The sequence below is a fragment of the Strix uralensis genome, chromosome 5 (genome assembly GCF_047716275.1).
Source record: "Strix uralensis isolate ZFMK-TIS-50842 chromosome 5, bStrUra1, whole genome shotgun sequence".
NCBI classification, from domain to species: Eukaryota; Metazoa; Chordata; class Aves; order Strigiformes; family Strigidae; genus Strix; species Strix uralensis.
Window position 1 is genome coordinate 16,773,710 of NC_133976.1, and position 16,022 is coordinate 16,789,731.

General features: G+C 38.5%; 1 protein-coding gene across 1 annotated transcript in view; it reads left to right on the top strand.

The window, feature by feature from the left end:
• Positions 1 to 16,022, top strand: part of ABCD2 (ATP binding cassette subfamily D member 2) — a 46,879-nt gene that overhangs the window by 3,637 nt on the left and 27,220 nt on the right. The window contains exons 3-6 of the mRNA XM_074870012.1: positions 2,969 to 3,090; positions 6,202 to 6,370; positions 9,496 to 9,590; positions 10,923 to 11,068. Of these exons, the coding sequence (XP_074726113.1) occupies positions 2,969 to 3,090; positions 6,202 to 6,370; positions 9,496 to 9,590; positions 10,923 to 11,068 (532 nt within the window). The remainder of the gene's footprint in view (positions 1 to 2,968; positions 3,091 to 6,201; positions 6,371 to 9,495; positions 9,591 to 10,922; positions 11,069 to 16,022) is intronic.

Genomic DNA, 16,022 nt, shown 5'->3' on the forward strand with positions numbered 1-16,022 from the left:
TCCTTGGCTAGGTCGCTGTCTGAGCTGCTGCCCTTCACATGGCTCAGGAGGGTGCTATATCAGGACCCTGGCTGGCGTCCTGGCAACAGCTTCAAAAATACCAGGAGGTCCTATTCCGAACAGAAGAATTTGTACAAAGCCATTTCACCTCACAATGAAGGTTATCAGCACAACAGAAAAAGTGATAAGAGTCTTTCTGCTAAGACAGGAATGAGTACAGTCAAGGAAAAGATTGTTTAACCACACATTATAAATATCTTCTTGGTATTACAGCATGAATTAAAAAAAAGACTCGTATTCATGCAAAACTAAATAACATTCCTGTTATTCATGAGTGTTCTTTTGATAAATACTTTTCAAATGTGGGAGGAAAGAAAGATGTCAGTGATGGCTGATGTTGTAAAGCAGAAGAGTATTTACCACCAGCAACCTAAACTATTAAAGCACAGGGCTTATTTTGGAGACCTGAAGCATATCATAATGATGGATCACAAACATAATACCGACAAATCAACACTGTCAGAACCATTTCAAAGTATAACAGGTATGCAAAGAATCAAACAGACCTGAATTTACCATTGGCCTGGTTGGGAAAACAGTGCTTTGTACCTCAGCAGGTCACGTGCAAGTTTGTTCATATCTGAAGGAAGAGATAGTGGATTTATTACTTTAGGATAAATCACCAGAATCAGGGATATGCACAAAACTGGTACCATGACCAGACTTGAGACTACAGGTGTAAAGCAATAGATTTTGTACACTTCTTCAGGGGGGGAAAAAAAAAAAAAGCAAAAAAATAATCCTGCAGTAAAAAGAAAAAAGAATCTTCTATGACAATGATATTTCTTACTGAATTTTGCTAATTCTGTTACATATTTCAGGGAAGAAATTAACTGGCAAAGCCAAGATTCCCATTTGGTAACTTTTCTCATTCTTTTTGTATTTAACAATTGGGTTCCAAAGGTCATGTCTCTCATCAATTTCTGGAAACTAACTGTTTTTGGAATCAAGACTTTGATTTCTCTAGGCACTGTGAACACTTATCTTTGTTTATAAAACAAGTATTACTATCAGTAATATAAATGAAGATGAAAAGAGAAGTGTTAGGGTCTGTATCACAGTCAGTGTGCCCTGTTACAACGCACTACTTCGTCAAACACAGGAGGCCAGCCATATGAAAAATGTTTTGAATGAAAAGTTCAAGAAAAGTAATCTTGGTGGATTAGGCATGTAATATAAGATCTTGTGTTTTGGAACAGTGAAATGCTCATAAATTCTATGTAATTTTAATTGTTCAAATACCCCTAAAATGACCAATGCAGTGGTTTGTAGAGATCTCTAAACTCTTGCTAGATGAGCTAGCCTGGGTGCTGGAAGCAGCTGTCAGTAAATTTTACATTTACATACAGGAGGAATGCTGCATTAGTGTAGTTAAACCGTACATGATTCCTAAATGATTTAATTGTGGTGGTTCTACATAATGTGGGCTGTGTGAGCGATAATCCCAACAACATCAGCAAAAATTGTTTCTCTGAGAAGTAAGAAACAAATACCAATTTAGTTTTTACTAATGAATTAGCTGAATTCTCCCTATCCCCTAAGTGTTTTCTTCTTAGAGTGGAAATGACTTTTTAATGTATGTGAGAACTACATGACCAAGAGTTTTGTAATCTCTCCCTTTGCAAGAGGTAGTCTGTCTTTTTTTTTAAGAAAAGTATGCCTCTCATTGTGTCTCAGGTGGCTAGATTACATACAACTATTTGACAGTGTACTGAAGTTGTATAATGTAAGCTAAAAAATTTAAACATGTATCTCAGTTAAAATTATTATAAAAAACATCTGAGGCCAGAAAGAGTACCATAGATGGGGTATATCTATATATATGCAAAATTGTGATGTAAGAATTTTTTAAAAGTTTTTCCTAAATTTTCCATAGTGTATTTCAGTGATTCAGATGCAATTACGCAGAGATACCTTTATGGATGTGTAAATGAAAACAAAGTAACATTTAGATTTAACTGAAAAAAGACAGATACATCTGGCTTTGGTACTGCATGTAGATTTCTAGACACCAGATTTCTAGAATCTGATCTTGTCAGAGAGATGAGACAGTTACCAAGTAAAAAAATATTGTTTGCTGTACTCTTGCATTGCTTGACTTAGCCCATAAAATTACACCTGCAGGGAATTCCCGCTAGTTTTCTTGGCCATCAGCACTGTGCAAACATCACAGAGGATGTTGATAACAATTGCTAATACAGGAGTTGCCACACTGGATCCACCTGTTACCCTGACTAGCCTGATGCCTAGCAGGAGCCTAGCTTAAAAACGAAACTTTAAAAAAACTTTACAAAGTTAAGAAAAAAAATATTATCCAGACCCTGTTCTGCAACAGACTTAAGCAATATATAAAGATATATATAAAGTTATGTGATGCAGAAAACCTGGAGGTCAGATGAAGAGAAAGGTATCCTACTTAAACTATGCCTTTGATAATAAAAGAGCTTATTGCTTTCTTATAGAAATATAATTGTTTTGCCAAATTTCCATCAATACAAATGTTTCCTTTTACATGAAGTCCATAAATAAGTAAGCCTGAAATGAATAATTGCAAAAGTAGTAAAAATTATATTAAAAATCTGTTTGCTTAAGTTTCATTTTTTTGTATTTTGAAAAACTTAGGTTGAATAATGATATATTAAAAAGAAAATATTTAGGTAGACAAATAGTATAAAAGAATAGGATGTTTTGCATAAGAAGATGAATTCTATATACTCCCACTTACTCTTTGTTACCAAGCTATCTATGCTAGCTACATTCACCAATTCTTTTGAAAGGTTGTCTTCATAGAGTTAATATTTTCTTAATTTAAAAGCTGTTCTATAATGGCTCACATTCTAATCATAATTTAATTTGTAGAGATAATTTTCAGAAGAATATTTTAACAGAAAACTTTTTTTACTTTTAGAATTGGAAGATGGCCAGAAACAGGCCATGGTTAGTGAAAGAACAGAAGCTTTTACTACATCACGAAACTTGTTGATCTCTGGAGCAGATGCTATTGAAAGGATTATGTCTTCATACAAAGAGGTACTGTACGTCTGTCATACACGAAACGGAAGAGAAAAACAGAATTTACATTTAATATAAAATGTAAAAAAAAAAAAAAGTGCCATTTTTAAAGGCAAATTCTATTGCAAGCAAATCCATGGAGATCTTTGAACTGATAGTTTGATCTGCAGAATTAAGTCCACAAAGAGTCTAAAGTGCACAGCTGCCAGTATGGTGCAACATGTTAATGGCATTTTTAATACCTGTGTTCAGGTGCCAACAGAGAGCAATAGAAGTTCCTGGAATGTGAGTGATAAAGGTTCAAAATCCTCCTCTGGAGTGCAGTACTGAATTCAGGCTGTCTGCCTCCAGTGTATTGGGACTCTTCTGTCGGAAGTGTTGTAGAATCATAGAATAGTTTGGGTTGGAAAGGACTTTAAAGGCCATCTGGTCCAACACCGCCCCCCCCCCCCCGCCCCAATCAGCAGAGACATCTTCAACTAGACCAGGTTGCTCAGAGCCCCGTCCAGCCTGACCTTGAGTGTTTCCAGGGATAGGGCCTCTACTACCTCTCTGGACAACCTGTTCCAGTCATGTTTTGTACGAAGCACGAAGAGAATTGAATACTTATTTTCTGGCCACCTAAACTGTAGGACTGTTTTCAGTATCTTGTGACCTGTAAAATTCCAAGTAATTTTGCAAAGTAGAGAAATTATAGCAGGAAAAAATCCACCTTCGGACAATGTATAGTCTAGAAGTACAGGATGTTCATCTGGAATATCATGTTTCAGGTCCTTACCCAAATTCCAGAAAAGCTGGGCTTTCATCTGTGGTCTCTCTTGTGGGTTTCTCTAGGTGCTGGCTGTTAAGCAAAAGAGAAGTGAGGAGGTGGTGTTATTCTCCTCAACATTTCCTTCTGAATGTTGGTTCTGCATTTGTTAATTGGTTTTGCTCGTCCCTTTGGTGGGGACCCCTTTTTCCCAGTGCAGCGTGAGGAGGCACGCATTAGCTAGGCAGCTAATCAAAGACTGTGGATTCTCTTACTTGGAATCCAACCATAATAGCTACAGCTTTGTAAATTGGAGGAGAGGTAGTTTGGTGCCTTCAGATACGGGCTCTGACAAAGCCAGAATCTGTACTTTTTTCAGGAGTTCTAATGGACTGTGATTTTGACCTATGCTCCTTTAGCTGTTCCCCTGCTTGGCCTCTGCTCTAAAGATACTGCCAGATAACCTTTTATACACTGATGTAATTTCTATTTTATTTTCAACATTCAAGTCATTTATATAATATACATGGGGACTTATAAGCATTGTGGTTTTATTTTTTGGAAACAAAAATACCCACAAAATAGTGGGAACAACTGAACAAACTCACTTTGTTTATGACACGGTGAGATTTTAATCTAGAGAGCAGAGATCAAAGACCAGTTCTATGAATTTCCATCCTAATTTTACATTTATACTTCTCTTCAAGAGACACTGTGGTACTTTAACCACATTGTTATTCCCATTTTGCGATTCAGGCAGTTTCCAAAGGACAGTGTACTTCAATCCACTTCAAGTGGTAGTGAAGTTCTAGTTCTTCCCCACCTGATCCACCAAAACAGCCTCCTTCCACTCAGTGTAATTCAGCATGCAGATGAGTTGGGCTCAACTTCTCTTTGCAGGTCAATAGTTTAGATGGTAGTATTTAGTGTTTTGACAAAGTGAGTTTGTAGGGTCGTGGTTTAGAAACCTACTACAGGTTATGTTTTTTCTGGGGCACAGTTGGTACAAGTTTCATTCATCACATGCAGGATTCTCTCCATCAAATGCCACTGCCGGCACTGTGCGGAGCACTCAGTCCTGGCATGAGCTCCTGCTGAAATTGCTAGAAGGACTCCAGTGTGGAGAATTATGTTACAATTCCTATGTGCTACCTACTGCCTCAGGTGGTGTTAGACCAATACTTTTCACAGCTATTAATGCAATTACCAGTAGTGCAAAACAATGTACAGTTGATGGAGTTGAAACAGTGAGTGATTACTCTTTTTAAACTGAGTTTTTTGAGATGTTGTATACTTGTTAACCTCCAGTGGAATGATGGACATGTAGCCAGAACTAGCACTCACTTCTGAATCTGGCACAAATAGTGAAATTTATAGAGGATTTTATATTGGAATTATGTACACCATAGCAGGTGAACTCAATCATGGGGTGTATGTGTTTAACCACAGCAAGCTAATGATTTTATAATCTGGAACTCATTTTCTTGCTATTCTTGTGTTGCTCTCTGCGTTTAGTATAAAAATTCATCTTTTTAAAACCATTTAATAATACATTTATAAAAAGATGCCCGGGTTTAATTCCTTGCTGCTAGCAGATGGAGGCAGTTCTTTGGGAGCTCTTGGTGGTGTCACTGCCCATGAATAGAAAGTTACCAGGTCCAGAGATCTGTTGTTTCTGTCTTCACCAGGTGGAAATTGTGACAAAAGGACCAAAAAAAATGAGAAAGCCTTTTAAGAGACCTCACCATCTCAGAAATGCCCAGTTCTAATCTAAGGTCTCAAGTTTAGCTCTGGTACTCTAGCATGCAGGTGACAGAAGAGTAATTTCTTTTTTATACTGTATTTTAGATTAGGATGTCCTGGTGCTTCCCGTTTTACACAGAAAAGCACACCTTTCCCACAGGAGGTTTCGGCAATACAGGGAAATAATTATAGATGCCAGTTTTTCTCACTTCTGTGGACCTTTGTTTTGCTGGCAAATGCAGAGATTTTGTTTTTCTCTTGTATGATAGGCTATTTTCAGATACACTAATAGCTATTCTCTGCTGGTTGAAGACTCTACTGATCCACGGAAAAGAGCAGTCCCTGCAACCTCCTCATTTACTGAAGCTATCATAGCTTACATTGGCTGAAATCTGTCCCCCTCAAACTGTCTCTGTCTGCTGGCTGGTAGGAGCTGTGGGTGGCATACAGGTTAGCACAGAATCTCAAGGAATGAAAATTGACAGGCATCGAAAGATGCATCGTTGTTCCTTCCAGAATAGCATTTGAGAAGCACTGACTTAGAATAGCTGGGAATGTTTCTCATGAATCTTTGGCCAAACATTTCATTTGTAGAATTTGTGAAGTATAACTGAAATGAGGCATTTGTTGTTTCTCAGGTCACTGAGCTAGCAGGCTACACTGCCCGTGTCTACAACATGTTTTCAGTCTTTGATGAGGTGAAGAGAGGCATCTACAAAAGAACTGCTGTTATTCAAGGGTCTAAAAACAACAGCAAGAATGAAGATAAAGCAGAATTACACATGGATGGGCCATTAGAAATCAAAGGTAATTAATTCATACTTGTATGTATTTACCTGTGTGTGGGGCTGATGCAGTGGGACAGGAGGTGAACAGAGGTTTTGTTTCTGAAGCAAATCAGCATCTCAGCCTTAATACCCCAGAGACCATGTTACCTTCCATTTTAACCTTCTGCTGTTTTGTAACTCTGTGCTTACACAGTGCTTTTCCAATATACAAAATTGCTCAAATGTTTTCTGTGAAAACTTTCAATGAAAAAGGCATTTCAACTATACTATTATTGGTGGTGGCGGCATTATTATTTTACACACACAGTGCCTGCTTTCTCAGACAGTTAATTTTTTTCAGAAAACTGAGACTGTAACATTTTCATCTTCAAACACCACATTATTTTGTTTGGGGTAGGAGGGCATGACAGATTGGTTCAGTAGTTTTTGATGAAAATACTAGTTTATTTTCAGCAGCTAAAAATCTCCCTGTGCTCATTTTTTCCTTATTTAGTGGGAATTTTCAACTGAAAATGAGCTGACAACTTTACCCTTCCCCTCACCTCCCAAATGATCTGATCAATATATACCTTATCCCTCCCGTCCCTATCCTGTATCTTTCTGGTGCCACTGTCCTTCTGTCTCTACCCTCCCCAAAGCATTTTCTGTGCACATCCATTTATCATGCTCCATTATGTGCCACCTCTCTCTTCCTCTTGGTGTCCAGCTTCTCTCTGAGGCACTTAAAGGCAGCTTTTTCTATGGACTTTTCCAAATTTTCCCAAGAGACCTCTTCTGCTTCTCCCCTCTGCGGTGTTGAAAAGCCTCATTCCCTCCCTTTGACTTCTGAAAACTTACACCTCGGTAGATTTGAAGGCACCAAAGTGTTCTTTATGAAATAACTTCCTTCAACAATTTCAACAGTGCTGCCCTTCAACACAGATTTCTCAAAGGTCCTCTGACAAGGTTCATCATAACAGTCTGACGAAGCCCTGTGGAAATAGCTAATGTCTTAATCTTGTAGATCTTGGTAATATTTGGCTAACATTAAAAGAAATGGCATTTTAGAACTGTTACATTTTGTCACGTACAAGAGAAAAGGTTTGTAGTTCCTGGAGCAACAAAGTAATCTGGGGACTCTCTTTAGATAACTGTGTTTTAAAAACAAAACCAAATGCAGTTCAGATATACAAGCATGCTGTTCACATTCTCTTTTGGTCTAGTATACTTATACCCCACGCCTTTTTTCTCTGCAGCCTTTTCCCAGATTTAATTCCACTACAGTCACACATTTCATCCATCCTGAATTCCTCCTAAGTTGTGGTGACTAGCATTTGCTCCTGAGTGGCTGTAGGCTCTCAGAGGCAGCTAGCCAAGGCCAAGCGTTTGTGCACAAGGACTTAAGTAGAATTTAGGTCAGATGAATCTAGGCCACAGGCTCCACACTTTTTATGACAAGTCCCATTGTAATACTGTTTTTCCTCTTTTCTTTTGGTCTTCATACTTCAGAAATCCCTGCAGAGTAGATTTGCATGTGGATAAAAGTACACGTGCTCACATACGTATATGTGTCTGCATTGTTAGAAAAGAAAAATCTTAATATTCCACTTCCCCAAATGCTCTTTGAACACATACTACTTGGTTTCTTTCGAATCATCTGTTCATGTAACTAAGGGATGTCTGTTTTGTGCCTTGCATTTACTGTTGTCAATAAGAACATTGTGAAAATATGAAAACTGTTAGAGTATTTTAAACAGATAATAATATTGCCTTATACACAGTGTATCTAACAATTCAGAATTTTAAGGTTGAAATAGAATTTTGTACATCTTGTAAAAATACTGTCAAATTTTATTTCTGATTACACATAAATATGCTTTAAACGCATGCTAAAGTTGCAATCAAACACTGTGAAGTTAGGAAATGAGAATTACGTTTACTTAATACTTACTTAGCTCACCATTTTTTATCATAGATTTAACTAGAATTTCTCCACTGTATCCAAATAATTTTTTTTTAACAGCAAAACATTTTCATTTTGCATAATCTCATGTTGGACACCACAGAACTGTTTTAATAAAACTTATTTTAGGAAAAAAAGAATGTTTGGGCTGATATATGGCACAGAAGTTTTTGCCCAGGTTGCTATAGTTTGTCAAAGTCAGAAGCAATTGAACAAAGAGCCTCTTAATGGAAAATGTAAAACCAACCTTGACTGAAGGAAATGCTACCAGATCCTTTTGTAATAAACTCAACTTTTCCTTAGTTCTGTTTTTCTTTGTTCAGAAGAAAATAAGAAAAGCAGCCTTCTAATACGAAAAGAAATCTCTTTTCTTTGCATCTTGTCTGTAAAGGTAATTTCTGATATTTGTCTAGGAGCCCAGCTGTTAGGGTTCTGTTAGAGAAGCCCGTTAACAGACAACTGAGAGGTTAGCCGGTTTCATTTTTTTTACTGTTTCCAGAAGAATTACTTTCAAAGTCCTTGTGTTACAGAGTATCTAAATGTCTGACTGAGATTTTGGATTTCTGGCAAATTTAAATATGCGTAGTAAGTGTAGCTACTGGAGTGAAATCTTATATGGGTTTCTGCAAATACAAGACACTTTTACAGTGTCTGTGGGTTCAAAAAGAGATGGAAGCAAGCCACTAAATGTTTTCTCCTTTGCTCTCGTTGCTGGAGGAGACTGAACTGGGGTCCGAGTTTCAGAGCTGGTAGTGAAAGTAGCTTCCATTTTCTACTTAAATCCTCAAGAAAAGGTAAACTGGACTGTCTGTGGTTAAGGCTGTCCTTGAACTTTTTTACTGGTTGATACTGACCACACATTTAAAACAAAATACAGTAAATACAGGTAGAATGTGAATAAACATGTCTTTATAGTGCATTATATGTTTATGGTGCATATTGTGCATTATATTTATGATCAAATTTAGGATTCATTGCACACTCTTGGCTACTGCTGACAGTGTCTTTCTGACTAGCTAAGATTTATTATCCAGATTTTCCACTAGGGGAACCTGGAGCACATGAAAGAGTTGTTTGAAGCTCACCAGTTTATACTTCTCAGCTCACCAGTTTATACTTCTCGGCCGCACATAGAGACTGTCACGTGTCATTGCTTAATGGAAGGTTTCACAAACTCTAATTTTTATTTTTGTTCTTTGTAGGGAAAGTTATTGATGTTGATCATGGAATTATCTGTGAAAATGTTCCTATTATTACTCCGAATGGCGATGTGGTGGTTTCCAGACTAAACTTCAAAGTAAGATGATATGCAAGAATCTTCTGATTGTTGCCATCACATTAACATAAACAGCACAGAATTCATGTACCTTATGTTAAGTACTTGGAGGAGCATATGGATAAAAGGGGAAGTCCAGAAAGGTAGGCACAGTAGCTCAATAGAGGCAGACACATGTAGTTTATCCTGCTCAAAGAAAGAGAAGAGAGGATTTCTGGTGCTGATGCCAGGTCTGACCTGAGATTTTTCAAAGGTGTATATGGGATGTCTGCATCCATCTTAATTTCAGTGAAATTGGGATGCTTTACTCACATAGGCTCCTTTAAAACTCTTAGTTGACAGCAACAGTGAAAAAATTGAGTCTGTAGTTTTGTTTCATCTCCACAAAGAGCAGTACTAATACTTGATGGCATAGGTCACAGGCCCAGCCGTGGAGTCTTTACTCAGTAAAAACTTGTATTGTTTTTAAGAAGCTATTCCAGATACCACTCAGTACCTGCTCACAGTTTTAATGGATGACCTTTACTGAATTACTCTCATCTATATCCTGATCTTATGTTCCAGTGCAGATGTTATTATTTTTAAAAGACAGAACACTAACATGAATAATTCCAGCAGGTTCTTTAATTTAGCTAAAGCATAGTGTTCCTCATGCCACCTCTCTTGGTATAGGAATTAGCAACTAGGAGGACAGGGTCCTAGCTATGGCAAAACTTGCAATGGCTTCAGTGGAGGAATTTCAGATTTGTAAAATCACAACTTGATGGTCAAAGAGACAGTTCTATTTATTCATTTGGCTCAAGAGAAAATATAACAGTCAATATATTTACATAAAGCACAGACAATGACATTGTGATTATGCATAAATTACACTCATATATACACAGGGTAGTATTCAAATGAGCGAAAGCAAGTGCATCACAGTGAAAATAACCCTGGTAATTAAGCAGGAAAGGGCAATGTGAAGTAAACTTTCCAAATCATTTGATCAGGCTCCCATAGCTTGAATTAATATCACTGATGGACATAGCATTGCTCTGTACACTGTTAACACCTTTGGACCTAAACTGCATTAGAATAATTGATTCTGACTGTGGTGTATTGACACTGTGATATAATCAGTGTATTTTACAGAAATACTCAGACATTATAGAAATTATTTTCATTATTTTAGCCCACATAATATATCTAATGCCACTGTTTCTGGAATAGTTGCATAAATATGTCAGGTAATTAATGAAATGGGTTGATAATTTGATATAAATGCTCATGTAACTCCCTCTAGGAGTCTTAGGCTGTCTTGTGCCACATGTACTGCATAGTAACATCTTCACATTTTCATTGCTGTTGTAGGTCCAGGAGGGGATGAATCTTTTAATCACTGGACCTAATGGCTGTGGAAAGAGTTCGCTCTTCAGAATTTTAAGTGGTTTGTGGCCTGTGTATGAAGGAGTTCTCTACAAACCCCCTCCACAGCACATGTTTTATATACCACAAAGGTATGTGTTTTGTTCAAGGTGATATCTTTGTTACGTGAATTTTGACCATGCTTCTTTCATTTTCAATCTGTGATATGTTCAGCCAAGTTAAGAGGTGGTAAGCCCAACCACAGCTGTGTGGAGAGTGCTAAAAAAAAAAAAGATCCCTTCTCATTGGTGATGCAAATCTTCAGTCACTGGAAAGGGCTTACATATACATGGGATGGAGCCTATGCTCCCCTGATGGCTAAAGTCTTGGATGATTGGGATCATGGGAACAGACTAGAATCTGAAAGAAATTTGAAGTAGACTTAATAGATCTAATTCTGATTTCACTTTAAAACCAAAGATCAAAACAATTGAGAGTGTTTTGGTTCCTAAATGTTGTATTGTTCAAAATAATTTTCAGAACTTCAACTTCTATGCTACAAGACCAGAATCCGATCCAATATTAACTGCAGATTGCCTTTTTAATAATATGTGCTCATTTCACTAAGGGAAATGTGGCTTTTTTGTGCTTCATTTGTATTCTGACTTGCTGTTGGACTCTCAGAACATAATTTAATGCAATTGATTCTAGAATATCTCCGTAGAGACTTCTAACTAGGTTGTTTTGCAAAGGCAAAATCAAACTGAGAATCTCTGAACGCTTTCTGTAGTTCATTTCTTCCCATGGGCAAAAGAAGTATTCATGGTACAGTTTGTAGTCTTGTTTAAAAAGTACAAGCTATTAAGTTGAATCGAAAATATTAACTGATGAGTAGATTTTCCTTGCTGCAGGTGAAGGTAACAAGGAACATTTATCTATAATTTTTTCAAATATACATATAATTTATTGCTAGCCATTGTCATTTTTCTGAGCCAATCGAAGGTTTCATTCAGGAATTTGGAGCAAAATGCTTTCTTAAATGTTTTTCAAAACAATATTTCAGAATTCCCATTGTGTGGGACATTCTTAAAATCAGTTTTAGTCTTAGGCAGAACAAAATCTATTCTTAATTGCTGGGTAAAAAACTGGCTGGATGGCCAGGCCCAAGAGTTGTGGTGAAGGAGTTAAATCCGGTTGGCAGCCGGTCACGAGTGGTGTCCCCCAGGGCTTGGTTTTGGGGCCACTCCTGTTTAACATCTTTACTGATGATCTAGATAAGGGGATCAAGTGCACCCTCAGTAAGTTTGCAGATGACACCAAGTTGGGTGGGAGTGTTGATCGGCTCGAGGGTAGGGAGGCTCTGCAGGGAGATCTGGACAGGCTGGAGCGATGGGCTAAGGCCAACTGTATGAGTTTCAATAAGGCCAAATGCCGGGTGCTGCACTTGGGCCACAACAACCCCCAGCAGCACTACAGGCTTGGGGAGGAGTGGCTGGACCTCTTCAAGGTCTTTTCCAACCTAGACAATTCTGTGATTCTGTGAATTTTTTTCTTGTAGAAAATCTTGAGTTTCAGCCACTTCTGTTGTCTGTGTGATCCCAGCCCCTTCTCAGATCAACATCTGAGGCTGGTTTGCCTACAGCCCTTCCCCTTTACTTACGTCCCCTTTATTCTGTGAAAGCAAACAGACTCGCATTGTGTTCAGGCAGATCTGCCAAGGTGCTGATTGAGGGGATTGACTCACATCTGCCTGGGTTTTCATTTCTGTAAACATGGTTCTTTGTTAGCTGTTTCCCCTAACTTTGCAATGCTGGGAGAGTTTGTCCAGCAGGCCTCTTCTTTGGAACATTTCAAAACTTTTGGTCAGAAACTGGGATTCAACCATCATCTTTGGAGCCCTCTGACCAAAGCCATGCAGGGACTGGCAGTGTACCCTGAAGGTATCACTCATATGCTGTCCATCTTAATAGCATCCCCCAGGAGAAAGGGTGCTGCCATGATGTCTTCAGGACATCTAAGTGACGTTGCCATTGTTCAGCTCTGCGGCTCTGTGTGAGCTGTGCTCCTGGAAGGTTTTTTAGGCAGTACGGAGGTATTCCCTTTCCAAGGGACAGAGCAGTGTCTGGGTAGATGGGGCAACAGTGAGTGACAGAGAGGGCTCTTCTGCCAAAGTGCTACACCCTGAATGTGGCTGGAGAGTTTGATGTCTACTTAGGGGGATGGTTCAACTGTGTCACTATAGGTTCTGTAGGCTCAGAAATGTGGCCTTGTATTTGGAAAGGGACTGTGAGACTGAGTCTTGTAGGGATTTGTGGGTGAATGTGGCTGAAGGGGTTGATACAGGACAGCAATCAGATTTGTTTGTTAGGATGTCCGTGAGGATCCTGAGTTGCTTTTTTGCCCTGTGTATTTGTTCTTTGGGCTTGCAGAGTCTTAGATGAATGTCTGAGACACTAAGAATGACTTGAAGGAGATTCAATTTTAAATTGAAGTTTATACATTTCTGGACCAGATTTGCAACAGATCTGCTAGATTTTTAGGGCTTTTGTGTGGATTGCTTTATGTGGTCCAGGCTTTTTTTTCCTGCCTGTATTCCACTTCTGAGTGTTTTAACAGTTCATTTATTTATGGCCTAAATAAATTACGCATTCAGTTGGGGCTTTCTTTTTGTCTGTCCCTGGCTCTGGAATACGTTTAGAATTTCTGCAGTGGTTCGTAAATTGTTCTGAAGTCACAAAATTAAAGCAGCTTGTTTTGGAAGGTCCTGCTGGTGCAACCATTTTGCTTATTAGCCCTGTGCAAATTGCTGCTTGTTCAAGATTACCTTCTGTTTGTTTATTTTTTTAGACATAATTCTAAAACTTCAGACTGGAAAAGATAGTGTCCTGCCTACATTTCATCATGTATGTATTTCAGCATAACTTTAGGGAAAATCTATGTTCCAGTCTGAGAGGATGTGGGAGATGGTAAGATGGTATCACCTGGTTTCAACCTACCTCACTCTTTCATTTGGTGGGTAGGTGAAAACTGTGGTATAGCAGGAGGCTGTTGAATTGGTGGATGTCTGTCAAAGCAGTGAATTAGAATGACATCACTGTGTTTAAGTGTACACATTATGTCTCTGGTCTAAGAACATGGGAGATGGCTCTCCACGAGTGGACACAGTTAGCATTGAGTCTGGTTAGAGTTTACTTCTGTGTGCCAGTGGCTGAATTTAATTCTGCCTCAGCCCTCTTTGAGTCAAATGTAGGAACCTCATCGGCACACAGTGAATGGTGGAGAATACAGTGACTACTAAGTAACAAAATACTCCACAGTAAATAGGAGCTCACTGAAAAGATTATTTTTTCATCTCTGTTTGTAATGTTCCAGCATAGTATTCCAGAAATGCGTGGGAAGTCATGTGTCTTTGCCGAGTTCAAAAGCTACACACAAAAGTATGATTTATTAAAAAGTGAATTATCTCATTGTATACTCCAAATTTCATCAGCTCTGCAAATGTTTTGTAGTTATCTTTACTTAGCAGTAGGCGGGCTTTAAAACAGAGCCCTAAGAGTCCCTATCTTTTTAGATTGCTTAGCATCATTATACTGCTTTTTTTAGATTTTACTGTGAATCATGGTGAGAAGTTTTTTTCTCCCCTTATATAGGGCCAGGCGATGCAGAATTTGTCCTTAATTAGTCACAGTTCTGGTGGATGCTGATGGGACAAACTGCCCTCTTGGTGGCCAGGGAGAGAGAAGCCCAGGGATTTCTGTGAATGTGGCTGTGCCACTGTCCATGACACCTGTAAAAGAGGAGGGTGGGCTGAAGAGAGGGAAGCTTTAAGAGGCTTTAAGCAGTCCAGCATCATATTGGTGCCAAAAGCAGCTTGTTTTCAAGGATGGATCAGTGCTAGGAACTGGTCACAACTCAACAAGTTGTCACATCTCATTGGAGCCTCAGTAACTGGTAGAGTGTGTGCTCTTATCCCTTCTACTTCTCTGTCCCTCTTTTGCAAAGTAAAATTCATTTGTGTTAACCACCTCTTTGCATTCCTCTTTTAATTAACTGGTTAAGAAGGTCCTGTGAATGAAAAAATAAATGCTTGTGGATGCTCTAGTTGGTAAGGAATCATGAATCAAATCAGAATTCAGAAACATCATTTTAAATAATAAATAATTAACAAAAATATATAGTTGGTAGCATGAGTACTGATGCTAAAGATATGACCTCAAGATGTATGTATAGCACTCAGGGAATGAAAGAAGCAGTCAATCCTTTCATAGTATATCAGCAGTGTATCTGAAAGTAGCCTGATTTCTCCAGACCATGCCGTGTTCCTACTCTGTTAGTCTTAAACATGGGAGGAGACTCCATCTTTGTGGAATTAGTGAACTCTAGCATACAATTCTTCCTGACATTTACTCCAGCTCTTCTTGCTCTCCAGCTAAAAGCCTCAGCTTTTTCAGTTGTAAGGAAGTACAGATTCTGCACATGTTGGCTCTCATTTCCTTAATTCTCCCTCGATTGCTATAAATGCCAGCAGAATTGCACACCTACATACTTGCAGGTTACCTTGACACCACCACAGGAATATTCCTCAATGCCTCTGCACCATAAAGGTGCAGTGAAGCTGTAATCACTGGGTTATTGATATAAATTATCAATCGTTTTCTGCCAGCTATGTCTTATTGTCTTATTTGCATGGAACAATGTCTCATGGGGTCTCTGTTGGTGTCATAACCTTCTGTCACAACTCTCGAGTCTTCCTAGCACAGCACATAGCTAAAATGTCCGTCAGCATTTTCTCTGTCTTTCTAGAGGACTGATTCTCTGATTCATGTTCATAGATCTCGGAGTAATTCTTAATCCTCTGTATTTCTTTCTCCTGGTCCACTGCTACTGTTTTTTCTCTCCAGCTTGCTTCTACTGTAGTTTGGGTATTTTTGTGAGGGGGCATGTTTTTCCAGTAGTATGCATAGTTTCTTTGTAATTCCATGTGTCATTCTAGTAGAAGACCAACCCTGACTGCTTTCTCAGCCAGTCACAGTGACAGTCCAATTCTGCATTCTCTCTCTCTTTCTATTGTTCATTCAAGTAGATCTCTAATATTTCTTTCCTTCA